The 19,043-nt window shown below is 36.1% G+C and overlaps 1 protein-coding gene across 1 annotated transcript in view; it reads left to right on the plus strand.

Annotated features, from left to right (window-relative positions):
- The window catches only part of WASL (Wiskott-Aldrich syndrome like), an 84,207-nt gene that overhangs the window by 37,844 nt on the left and 27,320 nt on the right, over window positions 1-19,043 (plus strand). Inside the window, exons 2-5 of the mRNA XM_018046976.1 lie at window positions 7,089-7,223; window positions 9,842-9,928; window positions 11,525-11,621; window positions 14,980-15,003. Coding sequence (XP_017902465.1) covers window positions 7,089-7,223; window positions 9,842-9,928; window positions 11,525-11,621; window positions 14,980-15,003 — 343 coding nt within the window. The remainder of the gene's footprint in view (window positions 1-7,088; window positions 7,224-9,841; window positions 9,929-11,524; window positions 11,622-14,979; window positions 15,004-19,043) is intronic.

Consider the following 19,043-nt stretch of genomic DNA (forward strand, 5'->3'; position numbering starts at 1 on the left):
AAAATGGTATGGACCTAACAGAAGAAGACATTAAGAAGAGGTGGCAAGAATACACAGAAGAACTATACAAAAAAGATCTTGATGACCCAGATAATCATGATTGTGTGATCACTCACCTACAGCCAGATATCCTGGAATGTGAAGTCAAGTGGGCCTTAGGAAGCATCACTACGAACAAAGCTAGTGGAGGGGATGGAATTCAGTTGAGCTATTTCAAATCCTGAAAGATGACGCTGTGAGAGTGCTGCACTCAGTATGCCAGCAAATTTGGAAAACTCAGCAGTGGCCACAGGACTGGAAAAGGTCAGTTTTCATTCCAGTCCGCAAAGAAAGTTCAAACTACTGCACAGTTGCACTCATTTCACACGCTAGTAAAGCAATGCTCAAAATTCTCCAAACCAGGCTTCAGCAATACATGAACCTTGAACTTCCAGATGTTCAGGCTGGTTTTCAAAAAGGCAGAGGAACCAGAGATCAAATTGCCAACGGTTGTTGGCTCATCGAAAAAGCAAGAGAGTTCCAGAAAAACATTTATTTCTCCTTTATTGACTATGCCAAACCCTTTGACTGTATGGGTCACAATAAACTGTGGAAAATTCTGAAAGGGATGGGAATACCAGACCACCTGACCTGCCTCTTGAAAAACCTGTATGCAGGTCAGGAAGCAACAGTTAGAACTGGACATGGAACAACAGACTGGTTCCAAATAGGAAAAGTAGTACGTTAAGGCTGTATATTGTCACCCTGCTTTTTTAACTTATATGCAGAGTATAATCATGAGAAATGCTGGGATGGAGGAAGCACAAGCTGGAATGAAGATTGCCTGGAGAAATATCAATAACCTCAGATATGCAGATGACACCACCCGTATGGCAGAAAGTGAAGAAGACATAAACAAGCTCTTGATGAAAGTGAAAGAGGAGAGTGAAAAAGTTGGCTTAAAGCTCAACATTCAGAAAACTAAGATGATGGCATCCGGTCCCATTACTTCATGGCAAATAGATGGAGAAGCAGTGGCTGACTTTATTTTGGGGGGCTCCAAAATTACTGCTGGATAGCATCACCAACTCGATGGACATGAGTTTGAGTGAACTCCAGGAGTTGGTGAAGAACAGGGAGGCCTGGCGTACTGTGATTCATGGGGTCGCAAAGAGTCCGACACGGCTGAGTAACTGAACTGAACTCAAAATTACTGCAGATGGTGATTGCAGCCATGAAATTAAAAGACATTTATTCCTTGGAAGGAAAGTTGTGACCAACCTAGACAGCATATTCAAAAGCAAAGACATTACTTTGTCTACAAAGGTCCATCTAGCCAAGGCTATGGTTTTTCCAGTGGTCATATATGGATGTGAGAGTTGGACTGTAAAGAAAGCTGAGCACCTGATGCTTTTGAACTGTGTTGTTGGAGAAGACTCTTGGGAGACCCTTGGACTGTAAGGAAATCCAACCAGTCCATCCTAAAGGAGATCAGATCTGGGTGTTCATCGGAAGGACTCATGTTGAGGCCGAAACTCCAATACTTGACCACCTGATGTGAATAGCTGACTCACTGGAAAAGCCCCTGATGCTGGGAAAGATTGAGGGGAGGAGGAGAAGGGGACGACAGAGGATGAGATAGTTGAATGGCATCATCGACTCGATGGACCTGGGTTTGGGTGGACTTTGGGAGTTGGCGATGGACAGGGAGGCCTGGCATGCTGCGGTTCATGGTGCCGCAAAGAGTTGGACAGGACTGAGCAACTGAACTGAACTGAATAAGTGCTCAATAAATATGTGATGAATGAATACATCCAGTACCAGTTTTCTTAAATAGCTAGTAAGACCTTAAAGACTTCTTGTGCTTCTTCCTAAGGCAATAGCTGTTTTTAGTCTTGCTCCATTTTTCTTCACTGTTGCAATTCTGTTTGTTTCTGCTTTTATATTCCTCCTTTTCTAGTCCTCAGTGTTGTTTGTTGTTATTTCTTTAAATACTGTTCTTTGTGGAGCCTTCTGTCTTTGATGTATGCTTTTTTAATCTCTACCCTTCTCTTTTTTTTTTTCCTTTTTCTGATTATTTCTCATTGTGGAAATTACCAGGTGATAAAAAATCTCTTCTTTCCGGAATGAATTATTTGTGCTTTCTTTTTCTAGATGATTTTTACTGGTATTTACTACTTACTAATCTTGTTGCTATTTTTCAAATGGTGGTTTCCGTATTAGGTTGTTAGGTTCAGTTCAGTTCAGTCTCTCAGTCGTGTCCGACTCTGCGACCCCATGAATCGCAGCACGCCAGGCCTCCCTGTTCATCACCAACTCCCGGAGTTCACTCAGACTCACGTCCATCGTGTCGGTGATGTCATCCAGCCATCTCATCCTCTGTCATCCCCTTCTCCTGCCCCCAATCCCTCCCAGCATCAGAGTCTTTTCCAATGAGTCAACTCTTCGCATGAGGTGGCCAAAGTACTGGAGTTTCAGTTTCAGCATCATTCCTTCCAAAGAAATCCCAGGGCTGATCTCCTTCAGAACGGACTGGTTGGATCTCCTTGCAGTCCAAGGGACTCTCAAGGAAGAGTCTTTTCCAACACCACAGTTCAAAAGCATCAATTCTTGGGCGCTTAGCTTTCTTCTACCATGGAACAAAAGTGTTGTTATAAGTTAATTATTTAGGAAATTGCTCTTTGAGATCACTGTATAATTAATTATAAAAATTCAAATTTTTATAGTTAAATTTTTTAATGGAGAAACAACCAAACTCCTTATCTTAACTTTTAAAATTCCGTTTATGTATCATATTAAAATTTCATGTTCAGGACAATAATGGGGCATTTCATATAAATACGTCATCACAGTAAGAATATATTTAAAACTTAGCTTTTATGTAATAAGAAAACTTAGGATTGATTTTTTGCAAGTTAGATTTTAGAAACTTGGGGCTACAAATGCACATTAAAAAAAGCTGAAATGTTTTGACTAGTAATCTGGGCCATTGGGATTGCAGAAAAGACTTTTATTTATTCAGTCAAATGATTTCTTTTTTCATAGTTTATTCTTAATATTCATTGGAAATGTCTGAATTTAACACCATTGTATTTTTTTCATTAATAAAACAATAATCATTGTAGACAATTATTAAGTATTACATCTTAGTACTTGTTGTAGACAGTTGATTGTCAAGCAAGGATCTGTAAGTCCTGATATCTTTCAGTCTTTTCCCTGTCAACTGATTCTACAATAAAGAAATGTCTGTTTTCTTTGCTCAAAATTCTTATTCTGACCTGTTATATAATGTGGTTGTTCTGATAGTGTGATTTGAGTCTTATTCAAGATGAAACCCCTTTTAATAAAGTGTTAATATAGAGGTACTCGGAAGTGGCAGTTTCCTTAGTCTTGGGTCGCCGAAGTTGCTAGTATGTGTGGGGAGGTAGCATTGACTCTGAAAAGAGAGCCTGCTTCCTAAGACTGTCCTGACTGTGGAAGGGGATGAACAATTCCCCCCTTGTTATGAATCATTTGTGCTTTAAACTTTTTCTATTTCAAGATAATTTTGTACTTATGGAAAAGTTGTAAATGCAGTACAAAGAATTCCTGTATACCCTTCAAACATGTTTGTCAAGTGTTTATAACATTTTACCACGGTTTTCTCTATGTGTATGTATATGCGTATATTATTTTCTGAATCACCGGAGAATAAGTTGCTGATATGATGCCCCAAATATTTGAGGATGTGTATCCTAAAAAAAAGGTCAATCTCTTTGCATTATCATAGTATCATTATCAAAATCATATATGCAATTTTTAATTTAACGTGTTTGCTTACTTGGGGCAAAGTACAGGTGAAGTAGAATATAGGCTTATAAAACTTTTAGGTACTGAAGGGAATTACAGTCTACTAATAATTTAGAAAATTATTCTACTTTAGAATAAGATGTGTGATGTGACAAGATTTTATACAGGATACTGTGTTTCTAGAAACATGAAGGAAAAGTCATTTAAACCTAGAGAATCAGGGAAATGCTTCTTGGCTGTTGCAGTCAACCCCAGAGAGGTGGAAGTGCCCTGCTGAAGGACAGTGGTAGGGATTCACATCCCAGAATTCATCCTCCATTTTATTTCTGTCCTTGACAGTGAAAGTTCTGAGGACTGATGAACTGTTGGAATAACTCAGCGCTAAAATGTCAGCAATGCGTGAGATAGGTCAGACTCTGTTTCTACGAAAGTTGATATAGTACTTTTTTTTTCTTTTAATTATTAACAAATTTTCACCATAACATTACTGAGTTTAAGAAACAGACTGATTTCCTTTCCTACACACTTGTCCTTAGGTTGTTTTTCAAGAATACCTTCTTGATTATGAAAGACAAGAAGTAGTTGAGTTGATTAGCTATAATTATTTTAAAGGAATGGAAGGAATGTTTTTAAAAACTTAATTAAGCCACTGTCAATCTAGAGTTTTAGGGATAGTCACTGTTTTTATTATTTCTGGCATTTGTGTATTAAATGTTACGCTAGTCTTTATAATTATTCTGAATTAATCAGAAAAGGCTTTTATAAGGTGCTGTAATATATCGTTTTCAGACTTTGACAGTTTTAGAAGGAATGAAATAGGCACACTTAGACTGACAGTAACATTGTACCAAATTTTAAAAATTGTATTACTGAAAATTGCTTATTAGTTGTGTCCTTTAGTATTAAAATTTTGTAAATTGTTTTAGACTAAGGTTTATAATGCCAACCATACTTGTATAGAGAATTATAAAATTGTTTCCCAGATCTTTATATCTTAAAAGCTGATGTTTTAAGATTTTGTTTTACATTTATGTAAATATTTAAATGAGATTTGGGGGTATTTGTGATTGTTATTAAGTCCATATAGACATCCAGACAGTGTTTTACACTGTTAATGTTTGTTCCTTTGACAAGGAAATTTCCATAATGGAATTTCAAACTCTTTAATAATATATATATATTTTTTCTTTTGCAAGCTGTAACTTCTTGTTTTCTAGTTAAAAAATAAAGTCAGAAGCCTCTTAGGACTTTTTCTTGGTATCTAAATTCCTAATTGTTTTTCTTTTTAGAAATAACCACATTTTTATAGCATCATATTAAAAGAGCTGTAATTTATATGAATTTTCCTTGGTAAACAAGTTTTCTCATCTGATTTTTAAAGTTTTCAACTTGATTTTTAACATCTTTGGTTAATAGATACAAAATCTATTTTTCTGATATTTTCAATGCTAGGGGTTTAGGGTCAAGATGCCTGTGGAGGTGTCATGTTAAGGCTGCACACTCACAGCTCGCTGGTATGTTCTAAGCAGGCCAAGGGCACACCCACATTCTTCAATCTACTTTTTTAAAACCCAGTGTCCTAGTTTCTGAGCTGTCTTCATAATTTTTCAGCTGGCTCTTGTGGAATTTTTCCTGCTGCTTTGTGTCCTGTTCATGGCTGTCTATGAAATATAAAGATGAGATTGGTCTGCAAAAGTTAAAAACATCATCAATCACTGTTACCTGGGAAAGTCTTTCTGAAATTTTGGTCTCTAGCAGAACACTGATTTCTGAGTTTATTAATTGGTCTTTGGAATTCTCTTACCAAGAGAAGGCATTCCCCAGGCATAGTTAAGTAAACCAAAACAGTTTCATCTCTAAATCTTGATGTAGTCTGTCTTTTTTTCACAATGCCCAGTATTCATTGAACTGATATACCAAATCATAATTGTCTCCTATTTGTGGTTATTTAAATGTCTTCTGTTTTTAAAACATAATTAATTTATATTTATATAAATATTTTGTTTTTATTTATATTAAAAATACAATTTTTAGTTTTATATTATTTCCTTAATTTCTAGTTTAGGAGTAAGATTTCTGGATCAGAAAAAATTATTGTTTTCAGAGGATTTATAAGTGCTGACCTGTAAATGGGTGTATTACTCTTACAAAAATTGGGATTGAATAGTTCCATGTTAGATTGTAGTATATAGGAAACTTAATTTAGAATTAAATGAAAGTTTTGATTGTCTCATGATATCATCATGAGGGAGGTGGCAGCTACAAAACCCTAATGCATGTTCTAAGGTATCCATTGCACACAATGAATTAACTCCTTTCCTGTGCGTCTGAAAGGGTAATGGGAGAATTGGGACAGTAGTCACTCAGATCATTTCCATATCTTCATTATAGCTTTCAAGCAGTATGGCCAGGTGCAGTTCACTTAAAATCTTTTTTTCCCTCAGTTTTACCATCTTTAAAAAAGGATATGTTATTCATCTTTCAATATATGTTCAAAGTTACCAGCACTGTAATTAATAAGCATAAATCTTGCTTTCAGATTTGACTTAGTACCTATACTTAAGGGGTTAACTGTTTTATGGAAGTCAGACTTTACCAATAGCTACTACTTTGTTGCTCAGATGGCCATTTTATGGGCTTCCCTGGTGGCTCGGCTGGTGGAGAATCCGTCTGCAGTTGCAGGAGGTCTGGGTTTGATCCCTGGGTTGGGCAGATCCCCTGAAGAAGGGAGAGATTACCCACTCCAGTATTCTGGCCTGGAGAATTCCATGGATTGTATAGTCCGTGGGGTTGCAAAGAGTTGGGCACGACTGAGCAACTTTGAATTTCACTTCATTTTATTGGAGAACAGTATATAGTACTGGGAGTAAGAATACAGGATCTGAAGTTAAAAATTGCCTGGATTAGAATTTGAGTTCTGCTACTCAACTGTGTGATATTGGGCAAAGTATCCTCTGTAACTTTGGGTTTCTTAAGCATAAAATGAAGCTTTAATAGTAATAAAAATTGAGTTATATTTAAAAGTGCTTATTAGCACATTCCTTATACATGTTAAGCCTCAATGCATATTTCAGTAACTATTTTTAGTATAGTTATTGTATTAGTTATGTATTACTACATAAGAAATTAGTTCAAAACATAGCTTAAAATAATGATAAATGTTTATTACATTTTTGTTTCTTCGGGTCCAGAATTTAGGAGCAGGTTGGCAGGGGGTCCTGGTTCAGTGTCTCTTGTGAGATTGCATTCAAGGTGTTAGTAGGGGCTCGGTTATCATAGCGAATTTTGAATCTAATGACTATAAATTTGATGTTTTGCAGACCATGTCTTCGGCAGTGGTACAGTTGTATGCAGCAGATCGGAACTGTATGTGGTCAAAGAAGTGCAGTGGTGTTGCTTGTCTTGTTAAGGACAATCCACAGAGATCTTATTTTTTAAGAATATTTGATATCAAGGTGAGTTTTGTTTTGCCTTCACTTAAAGTGTAGATGATTAGGTTTTCTACCTCAACTGTAATTTAGTATAGATTTGTTTATCCTTTATGTAATATTTAAATTATAGTTAATATTAGAAGAGTGAAGCTTGATTCAAGATATTGAAGCATGGGCGTTGTGATCAAATTGGCAGTAAACCCTAAGCCAGATGTGAATGGTTCCCCATATTATCCATCCACACATTAAAGGTTTTGCTGGTTTGTCTGTTTTTTTTCTTTTGGATCTGGACTTTTCCCACATTCTCTTATTTTCTAATGATACTCTTTTTATTCCATCCTGTCCATCACAGACTAGCATATATAGTTCTTTCAGGGAACTACGAAAGTGTATCTTAGCTTGGTGTGTTCTTATTTACTGCAGCCTGGATTTAAAGTATTATACAGTATCTATAGTAATGTATTTGCTGCCTATTTTATGTTGTTTCTCAGCATAGGTATATTCAGATTTTCCCAGCTTTGTATCCCTCTGTCTCAGGTGTAAATCCACCTTGTCTTAGATTGGATGCCCTTTGTCAGGAACTCATCTCTGATAGTCACTGTAGAAATCATCTTTCTGCTGAGATGAAGTCTCTGTTTATCTTTTAAAATATTTTCTGTGGGTAAGCCTCCTTACTTAATATTTATGTGTGACAATAAGTATAATAGGGTTGTAGTTACAAAAAAATAAAACTAACTTTGAACTTCTGGACAGTACTTACGATGAAACAGGATGTAATCAAACTGCTTTACTTTTCTGGGCTTCGGCTTATTTATTTGTAAAGTGCACTGACCATCTGGGTCTGTTGCAGAGTATTTCCCTGAGAGTAAGTTTAAGTCACTGCCCTTTGTAAATTAGTAATTTGTAACATGCATTTCACATACTTCAAGACAGCTGAGAGAGGTGGTGTACTCCTGTTACTAACAGGAGTTCAACCATGGCAGCGATTCTGGGGGGTGGGGAACAGATGCATAGTTTAAAAGACACTCCTAAGTCCTTTTCTCATCAGCAAGGAGAAGCACTATTTAGAAAGCAGATATACATAGAACTCCAAGGAGGAGAAGGAGATTCCATTATAAAGGTCATAATATGTGTGGTGGTGATTGAGTCGCTAAATCATGTCCAACTCTGTGCGACCCCATGGACTGCAGACCATTAGGCCCCTCTGTCCATGGAATTATCCAGGCAAGAATACTGGAGTGGGTTGCCATTTCTTTCTCCAGGAGATCTTCCTGACGCAAGAATTGAACCCAGGTCTCCTGCATTGCGGGCAGATTCTTTACCGACTGAGCTATGAGGAAAGCCCCATTACGTGTGTACAGCATTTTAAAATATTTTTGAATTGGTGGTCTAGGTGGAACCTTGCATTTCAGAATAGGGTTGTGATTATATTTCCCTAACCAGTCATCTCCAATTATAGATAACCATTGCTAAATATTACAATTAGCCACATTTGGTATTAAGGTTAATTATATTTCTTATACTAGGGCTATCGCTATGACAGTCACTCATGGATCCCTTAACCATAGTTTAACCTTGTACACTTAATCATCATTCTCTTTCTGCTCATGATTGATAGTACTTCTCCCAGTGTTTAATCAGGAGTTCAGTTAAGTCCCTCAGTTGTATCTGAATCTTTGTGACCCCATGGACTGCAGCACGTCAGGCTTTGCTGTCCATCACCAACTCCTAGAGCTTGCTCAAACTCATGTCCATTAAGTCGGTGTTGCCGCCACCCAACCATCTCATCCTTTGTCGTCCCCTTCTCCTACCTTCAATCTTTCCCAGCATTGAGGTCTTTTCCAGTGAGTCAGTTCTTCTCATTAGGTAGCCAGAGTATTAGAGCTTCAGCATCAGTCTTTCCAATGAATATTCAGGACTGATTTCCTTTAAGATTGACTGGTTTGTTCTCCTTGCTGTCCATGGGACTCTCAAGAGTCTTCTCTAACACCACAGTTCAAAAGCATCAATTCTTTTGGAGAATTAATTGATCAGAATTAATTTTAGAGAATTAATGATAATTAATTAGGAGACCACTCTGCAAAAGTTAGAAATTCAAAGATTGTTAATGAACAGTACAGAGAAGACGTAGTTGACCCTCTCAGCGTCTACAGAATTTAGGAAAAGAGAATGAAATCGAGTAATATTTGATAGTGTACACTCTAAATACTGCTGATAGAACTATGCTTTGATAATCAGTGCATGTACAAAAGAATCTTACCACTTTTAACATTGATGATCTAGTAATTGTTCTAGATATATATTTGACCAAGTATATATTTGGAAATGCTTAGCTAACAAGATTATATCTTAGCATACTGAGTTCAACTCACTTGATATGTAATTTTTATGAAAGAAACATTATCTAATATTTACTGTTTTGTTGCTACTTATTAAATTATGTGATATGTTATTTATGTGTATATTATTTATATGTTATTTATGTGTCATTTATGTGTACATATATGTGCTCTGTGTGTAAAGGCTGTTAATATAAACAGTGCCCTAATATGAGTCATCTCCTTTATTTTTGTTCCTTTCTTTTTTATTCCTAGAGGTTTTCTTATTGGTAACTCTTACTTCAACTTTTGTTTTTTTTCTAGGATGGGAAACTATTGTGGGAACAAGAGCTATACAATAACTTTGTATATAATAGTCCTAGAGGATATTTTCATACCTTTGCTGGAGATGTAAGTCATATTTCCTTTTTTTCCCTGTTTAGTGTAATTTTGATTACATTTGTCTGTGGAAAGTATGTGCTTTTTGTGTAAATCCATTGTACAAAATGTAAGGAATTATTTTACTTTTAAAAGCCTAGTCACAGATATTACGCCTTAATAGGAAGCAATGGCTAAGATTTAAAGGGGAAAAAAAAAGGTTTCCGAGAGGAATGTAAATATAATTTGGCATGTGGAAAAGAGGTTTCTTTTTCATCTTCTCTGTCTTTGGGCATATAGTTTTAACCTGTCTGTGTGATTTTGGACAAATAGTTCAACTCTCTGAATTTTAGTTTTCCTGTCCATAAAAATGAAACCCCCTAATCCATGGCAACTTTTAAATATTGAAGATTATATTGCCATACAAATTACTTCGTGAAAGAATAGTTCATGACCTAGAAGAGTACTAAAATACAGTAATGTTAGCTGTTCACTTCTCTCCAACTCTTCACAACCCCATGGACAGTAGCCCACCAGGCTTCTCTTTCCATGGATTCTCCAGGAAAGAAAGGGAGTGGGTAGCCATTCCCTTCTCCAGGGGATCTTCCTGACTCAGGGATCGAATCCAGTTCTCCCACATTGCAGTCAGATTCTTTACTGTCTGAGTCACCAGGGAAAGTGAGACAGGGGAAACAGAATTTTAAAAATTTATTGCCTGTACCTGGAACAGGGCTTCTTTGGTAGGTCAGGGGTAAAGAATCCACCTGTACTGCAGGAGATGCGGGTTCAACCCCTGGGTTGGGCAGATCCCCCGGAGAAGGAAATAGCAACCCACTCCAGTATTCTTGTTTGGGAAATTCCATGGACAGAGGAGCCTGGAGGGCTGCAGCCCATGGGGTCACAAAAGAGATGGACACAACTTAGCAACTAAACAATGGCAACAACAGCAACATACTGGGGGACAATGTTAGAATGATTTTTGTACTATATACTCACAGGAGTTGTCTGAGGGAGGACTAGATGATGAGTGACTTTAATATTCTTTGTTTTCATATTTGTATTTCCTAGATTTTGTACAGTAAAAGGTTGGATTAGATGATATATCCGTCTTTTCAAAATGTATTTTCTTCTTTCTTTGTTATTTTTCACATTTTTCTTCATTGTATGTAAATATATGTACATATATAAAAGTGTGACTAAATGCCATAATAATGTCAGTGTGTTCTCACACTTTTAATAATGTATGTGAATACCTATAATTAAGCTGCAAAATAAAATCATAAAAAAGAAAGAGTTGATCTGCATTTGATCAATGTTTCTAGTGTTTGCCTTTTCAAATCCAAATGTTTACAGAGATCTATTGAAGGATCAAATTCTGTTCACTTTTTTTTATTGAAGATGAAGTATCAGTTTAACATTTGCGTGTCTACTGTAACATAATAGTAGTCTTTTATTCTACCTTCTCCATGCTTTTTGCCTTCTTAAATTATTCAAGTGATAAAGTAAGTTCTTGTGTGCTAGTAAAGTGAAGCTTGATTTCTTCAGAAATGTACTTTTGTTGGTTATTAACTTAAATGAAGCTAAATTTATGGGTTTTGTTGTTTACCTTTTCTGTTGAAAATATTTCAGACCTGTCAAGTTGCTCTTAATTTTGCCAATGAAGAAGAAGCAAAAAAATTCCGAAAAGCAGTTACAGACTTGTTGGGACGACGACAAAGGAAATCTGGTAAGCATTTTTTAAAAATTTCTTTAAACAGGAGCTGGCTATGGCTTACGGGACAGATCTGTTCTACCATCTATTTTTGTAAACAAAGTTTTATTAAAAACAACTCTGCTCGTTGTTTTACATACTGTCCTTGACTATATTTTCTCCCACAACATAGTTGGATAGTTATGACAAAGACTCTGTGAAGCACAAAGCCTAAAGTAATTACTATCTGGCCCTTTACACAAAACAGGTCACTAATTTTCCCTTTAAAAAACTACTATTTTTATTGTTTGGTTTTTTTTATAATATTTTTTTAGAGAACTCCAATAATCTTTTTTGTTGATAATATTTAACATACACTGACTCTTAATGTTTGCATTTTTATTCCATTATTTGTAACTCACATTTTAAAAAGCATTTTATATTTTGTGAACAAAGACTTTAGACAAGCCTAGAAGCAGATATGCAAAGTTGCAAACAAGATCTGTAAACATTACTTTTTCTGTGTTTTATACCTAATGGTGTATGTTATAAAATCATAAGGAACTTAGTTTAATGCATGAGACTCTAATATATATAAGACATTAGCAAATCATGCAGGATAATATAGAGCTTTAAATTCATTGATGTAGAACTAACTACTCAACAGTAGTCAAATACCAGGCATCCCTGTTGTAAAGTGGGAGAAAGGTGATTAGGAACAGTGAACCTCTCCAGAATCATCTTCTTAAGCAGATCACTTATAGGACAAATAGCTTATGGGAGATGCGACAAGCAAATAGATCCCCTTGAAACTAGCTATGCTCATATATTCCTTGAAAAGTCTTTTTGTACGTCCAAGTATACGTTACCCCAGTTTGAAAATCACTGTATTCAAGGATCTGCTTTACCAGTAAGAGGGAATAAGTCATGAAAAAGCACAGGAATGTAAAGGCATGTGTTACATTTTATACATGTTAACTCATTTTAATGGGTTTCCAAGAAGGAGGTAATGTGCAAAATGAAAATAAAATGAACTGAGTTGTTGCCTCACTGTCATCTTATTATATCCTCTTTGTAATGAGTGAATAGAATTATTAGGCACCTATTGTTTTTTACTTCTTTTTGGAGCTGGGTTTGTTTACCGCTTGATTCCATGCTGTGGAAGAATTTAATTCTGTGGAAGAATTTGAGGTTCAGTTCCTATTTCAGTGACGTGTTGTGGTGCTAGGCCAGAGGCTCCCTGGAACTCCTTTTAGTCAAACTATGTGACATTTTCAATATAAAAAAGTTTAAAACACTTCTTACCATATGGAATAATTGCCTTTGAAATAGATAGGTCACCTCAAGGTGTCTTTCGCCTGGTGCAGGAATTCTGTTTATACAGTTCCTAAGCTTTTAGTCATAGTGTTTCAGAAGCAGAAAGATGGAAACTCACATGGGAGACAGCTGATTCATCACTGGGCATCCTGTCATGCTAAGTCAGCCTTCAGCCTCGCCTCTCTTTAACTTAGATGCATGGGGACCACCTTTTGGAGCAACAGATAATCAGCCAGTTTTAATTTGGAAGCAGTCTACCTACTGTGCCCTCCTTAGGCCTTCACTTCTTTAGCTTAGCCACTTCCATTTTGTTATTCCTCACATGATACAATTTATAGACTCACTGTCTGTATATTGTGTTCTGAATACACTGTAGATTTTTATATCTTCTTCAAATGATCCACATTTAGAAAATGGTCCTGCTTCAAATATGATGTCCAGGTTTGAACATAGTACTCCAACCATGGTATGACTAGTACTGTGATATTAAAAACTTCCCCTGATACGATTAAACACTCTTCTGCTAACATTTCTAGCGAACACTTCACACCATTCGCTCTCATTTTTAGTTCAACCAAAGGTTCTCTTTTTCTTAACATGGTTCTCAAGCCAGGATAGTGTTATATTTCTAAGTAATTGCTTTTTAGAACTTATACTCTGAACTTCACATTATCTCAGCATATTTCCATGTTTGTGTCACCACCAGTTTAAGAAGTATTCCCTCTCTGGATGCAGATGTAACATCACCTTGGAAAATAGAGATTTGACATTCATGGACACAGGATGTGCTTATGTCAAATGTTACAGAAAATTACTTCATCAGACCACCAGATGGAGTAATCCATTTGTATTTCCCATTGCCAGGATTTTCAAATTGCCCCTCAGTTAAATCCTATTAATTTTAGGATTGTGACTGTTTAGAAACTAAATATTTTATTATATTTTTATTTATGGTATTTGGAAAATTTGGAATATTTTGGAAATATGATTTTGGAAAATTTTGTATTACAAAAATCTGTGGAAATTGGGTTTGCTGGAAATTCTTCAACCACTTTTGAACTTCCATGAAATGAAAATTGTGTCAAAGCTAGTATGAATGCAAGAGTACGAGTATGAATGCAACAGGTTAATAGCGGTTCTCTTGGTGTTACTCCTACTTAGTTGGCTGTGGTTTTCCAGTGTTATTTCTGTCTGCCCGCGTGCTTAGGCATCTATAGGTGTTTTCATTAGCTTTATGCTTTCATTCAGTCCCATAGCTTTAAATACTGTTTGCTGCTGACTCCCAAAATTATATCTACCCCCTTTGACCTCACTCCTGACCTTCAGACTTGTGTGTTCCAGTTGTGTGTCAGAATAGCCTTCAAACTTACATGTATGAACAGAACACTTAATCTAGGCTCCCCAACCGGATTTAGACCTGGTCCTACTCTCCTGGTCTTCCCTGTCCCAGTAAAAGGCATTGGCTCCACCTTGTCACTCTGGCTCACAATGGTTCTTCATAAACCCTATCAGTGAGTCCCATTGTCTCTACCTTCAAAAACATGTCTTGAATCTGTTTCTCACCACCTCTGTTGCTACCACCCTAATGCAAGCCACCGTCGTTTGTCATCTGGACTACCTAACGCTCTCACTTGTCCCTCTGCTGTCACTGTACTCTCTTTTCCACATAGTAACCAGGCAGAACTTTTAAAAACAGATTAGATCATGCCAATTCCCCTGTTCAAAACCTTGTAAGAGCTTCCTGTCATATATGAAATACAGTCAGTATTCCTTAACCCGTGTCTTGCAGGATCCTACATGCTCAGTTCCCTGGTTTCCCTTCTGACTCACCTTCCACTCTTCCTTTGGTTCACTGCAGTCCAGTATTATGGTTTTGCCTTTATGCTGTTCTCTCCTGAGGGCCTTTAAATATGTTCCCTCTCTTGCTTTATTCAGATGGTGCCCAAATGTCAGTTCCTCAGAGAAACTCTTATTAACCACTTATAAGAATAAGACAGAGTTTAGATGAGTTAATTTTGTATTTTGGTTTTTGTATTACATATGTCTAATAATATTCTTTCAATTTATTTCCCAACAGAGAAAAGACGAGACCCCCCAAATGGTAAGTTCTTCAATAATTATTGATCAAACAAAGTTTAGATTGTAATTTAATCCTTGTAGAAACAAGTATCATAGACATTGTGCTCAGTTGCTTCAGTCATGCCCGACTCTGTGCAACCCTATGGACCGTAGGCCGCCAGGCTCCTCTGTCCATGGGATTTTCCCGCAAGAAAACTGGAGTGGGTTGCCATTTCCTTCTCCAGGGGATCTTCCGACCGAGGGATTGAACCCAAGTCTCTAACATCTCGGGCATTGGCAGCCAGGTTCTTTACCACTAGCGCCACCTGGGAAGCCCCATCATACACATTAATACCTACTATTTAATATGTATGATTAAATATTATAGTTTATTGTGTTCTTATTTTAAAATAAATAATAGGTGGGGACTTAGAAATGTACTATTCTTTGGCTTTTTTCTAGGATGAGGGAAGACAACAAAGGGTGCCGTTCACTGTTAATTACATCTTAATTCCTTATGTACAGTTGATTTAAGTTCAAAAATTATACAAACTGGTCTTAATGTCTTCCTTAAAAAAACAGTAAATTTTATCTATCATATTTCTTCATTTCCTACTTTCATGTTTCTTTTTTTTTTCTTATTTCAAAAGATTGTTTTGCAATGTGAATATGAAACTAGTCCCTTTCAGAATGAACACTTAACTGTTCTGGTGTGTTTAAATAAATAGTAGCTGTGCTTACTGTGCTGATGTGTTTAGAACACATAGTAGCTGCACATAATCCTCTTTAATTTGATAATGAAGTAATGTGGATTGAAGTATTAGTAACTGAAATAATGTAGATTGATTTATTTAAAATATATGTAGTTATGCTAAAGAATAAAACAGGATACTAAGATAGAAAGGACAAGGTCCTAGATCTTTTGTGCAAAGTTTCATCCTGGATCCCATAAACCCTAGCTAAAGTTTTGTGCTAAATATTGTATATATGAGAAGGAAATGACAACCCACTCCAGTATTCTTGCCTGGAGAACCCCATGGACGGAGGAGCCTGGTGGGCTACAGTCCATGGGGTCGCAGAGTCGGACATGACTGAGCGACTTCACTTCACTTTCACTTTCTTTTCTCTGGGGGGAGAGGATCCATGGCTTTCATCACATTGAAATGGGATCCCTGATCCTATGATAGTAAAGATACGTTGTTCCAGGAGCCTTTGTTATAGTGGGAAATATAGCTGCTGCTTTTTCAAAGGCATCTCAATTCTCTCATCAGAATGTAGGATGATTATTCAGGGAAACACTTAATATAATACAGAGTTCTTAATATATGACAACTATTGGTGGTTGTTGGTTTTTGTTTCTTTTAAACCAACATATTACTTTCTGATTTTGTCCTTAAATTTGTTTTTGTGATAGAATAACATGAACCAGACATTGCTGTATTAGATTTTGGATTATTTACCTTGTTAAAATTTTTCTAAAAACTTGACTACTTAATATGTGCCAAACATTGTATACTTCGACTTTCTCTTTTGATTAGAAATTTTTAATACTTAGGTTACAGGACTGCCTGGGGATAAATAAAGTAATCAAAGTGTTTAGCATGGTGCTTAATACTAGTTACCACAATGAAGACAGTGACAGTGATCATACTTACAGCTACCCTTTAATGGTCATTTGCTACCTGCCAGGCATTGTCCAGAAACCACATGAAGTAGCAGCTATTATCCCTGATGTAGGTGAGAAGACTGGCACAGATAGGTGACTTGCTCAGGGTCACAGAACTAGGCAAGTGGAGCAAGATTCAGTCTCAAGTGTTCTAGCTCCAGAGCCTGGCTCCTTAACCGCTGTGCTGTAACCACTGTGCTACATACATCAGGATGGTTTTGAAGGAGAAACTGAGACCCAGAGAGGCTACATAACATGCCTTGAGGTGTGCAGCTAGTATGTCACAGAAACAAGGGAAGCAGAGCAGCTGAGCCAGAAATCTTTCATCTGTGAACCTTTAATGTAGCATTAGAAGTTTTTCCACTTGTTGTGTGCTCAATATTTTAATCTCCTCTTTTAATTTATTAAACTATTTGGCCTTCTGTGAGCATATATTAAGTACTAGTGTGGAAGGCTTCCTAGTGTTAGCATCTTTAGGGGAAGTAATCTGAGATTATAAAGTGTAGATGTTGTACAAATAACATAATTAAAGTTAAGGATGTAAGTACTTTTTGATTTTGTAATTTAATCAATACATATAAAATATATTTTTGAAGAAGCACCTAATCCACAATGATTTGAATTTGGGTATTCTTTATGTGACAGTGATGTCTTACAATTTTATTACCCCTAGTAAGAAATACTCATAATTAAAAGAACCATTATGGTTCTTGGTTGTAAATCTTAAGATACAAAGTTTTAACCTTTTGGTACAGTGGTCCCAAACTTTTTTTCATTAAATAAACAGAAAATTTAAAAATGGTATTGTTAAAAAATTATACAGCATGTGTTGCCAATATTTGCATACTTATTTATTTATAAGATACACATACAATTATTAATAGAAATTTTCATATTTTCCCCTGAGGTCTCAGAAAGATGACCTATTGCTTTTCTGCATTTGCTGCGCTGCCACTAGGTGGCGGTGGATGCTTTTAACCGCCTTGCAGAGTCCATGCAGGGGCTTTGTTCCAATCCTCATTTCGATCAGTCTAGCCGACCTTTTCAAATTGTAACTGTAAAAAAGACACTTTATGTAGAAGTTACATGTATTCCTGCCGTAAAGTACAATTAGGACAAGTGTTTTGCTCATTAACTCCTAATCCATACACTTTTCTTTTTTTTCTTTATTGATCAACCTCACCTTTTAACTTAGACGCTTTCCAATGATTTGTTCTCAGCTTCATGACTGCTTGACATCAGAGGTCACTAGGCCACCTGTTTCTCAACTATTTTACCTTGGTGAGAGCTCTCTGCTTTTTATGTAATTAAGCGGAAGAGTTTAGTTCTTTTAGTTTTAAATTTAACTAGAAATGCTGTTGAGTGAGAATATTTAAAAAACCTTTTCTCTAATAGTTGTTGTTCATCAGAAGAAGGTAATTTGTCATAACTGCTTTTTGAAAAAGAAGGGAAACAGCACCCCTTCATTATGTATTTACAGAATACATGTTCTTAGGATGAGTGTAATTTCAGAAATGGAATAAGTAAAGTTTACTAGGAATGATTTATTTCTGTTACCATATCTTTCATAAACTTTATTTTAAAAATGATTCTGTACTTTATACAAGTTATTAATTTTTTAGTCTGTCACTTTTAACTATTTAATTAGGTTTTAGAACATTATTTTAAATTTATTTCCTAACATCTTCAAATGCTGCCAACTAAAATAGCCAAATACTTAGTCTCTTGAATGTGTAAAAAGCCCTTTTTTCTAAATTTTGAAACTCATAACCATTTCTTGTAACAGTTGGACCACAAACTAAAAGAACTGATAAACTGGTAAAGACACAAAATATACCTATTGTAAAGTTAGCGCTGTTGATCAGTCTTGTCATTTAACTGTTGTGTAGAAGGTACAGTAGTTAATAGAGAGAGTAGTGGACTAGAAACCAAGATAGCAGAGTTTACCTTTTGCTTTGTCACTGACTGTGTGACTTTAGACAGGTCACCTGCCTCTTCCTGTCCTTAATTGTTGTTTTTTGTTTGTTTTGGTTTTTATTATAGAAAGAACACAGCTGAGTATCATTCTGTTGATGATGACGCTGTCCTTAGGTTTTGTCTAAAATGAAAGATTTCAAAAAACTAGCTAATTTCCCAGCTTATACCAGTTTTTTTAATAGGTCTCAAATCTGAATTTTTCTATATAGACTTAATTAAATAGTGTTTCTTAACCAATACTGATGAAGTTTGTGTGAAATAACACTAAGTAGCTAATGGCACAGCTTGGTAGATGTATAACAATATATCCACACCTGATTTTGGAGGACAGTGAGGAGGGAAAACTTTGGTATTCATTCTGAATATCACTTATGTTTCATTCCTGTCTTCTTCATCCTTGACTTTCTTCAGGATGGCTGAGTTATTTTCTCTAGTGACTT

Source organism: Capra hircus, chromosome 4 (assembly GCF_001704415.2).
Source record: "Capra hircus breed San Clemente chromosome 4, ASM170441v1, whole genome shotgun sequence".
In the NCBI taxonomy this organism is placed as follows: Eukaryota; Metazoa; Chordata; class Mammalia; order Artiodactyla; family Bovidae; genus Capra; species Capra hircus.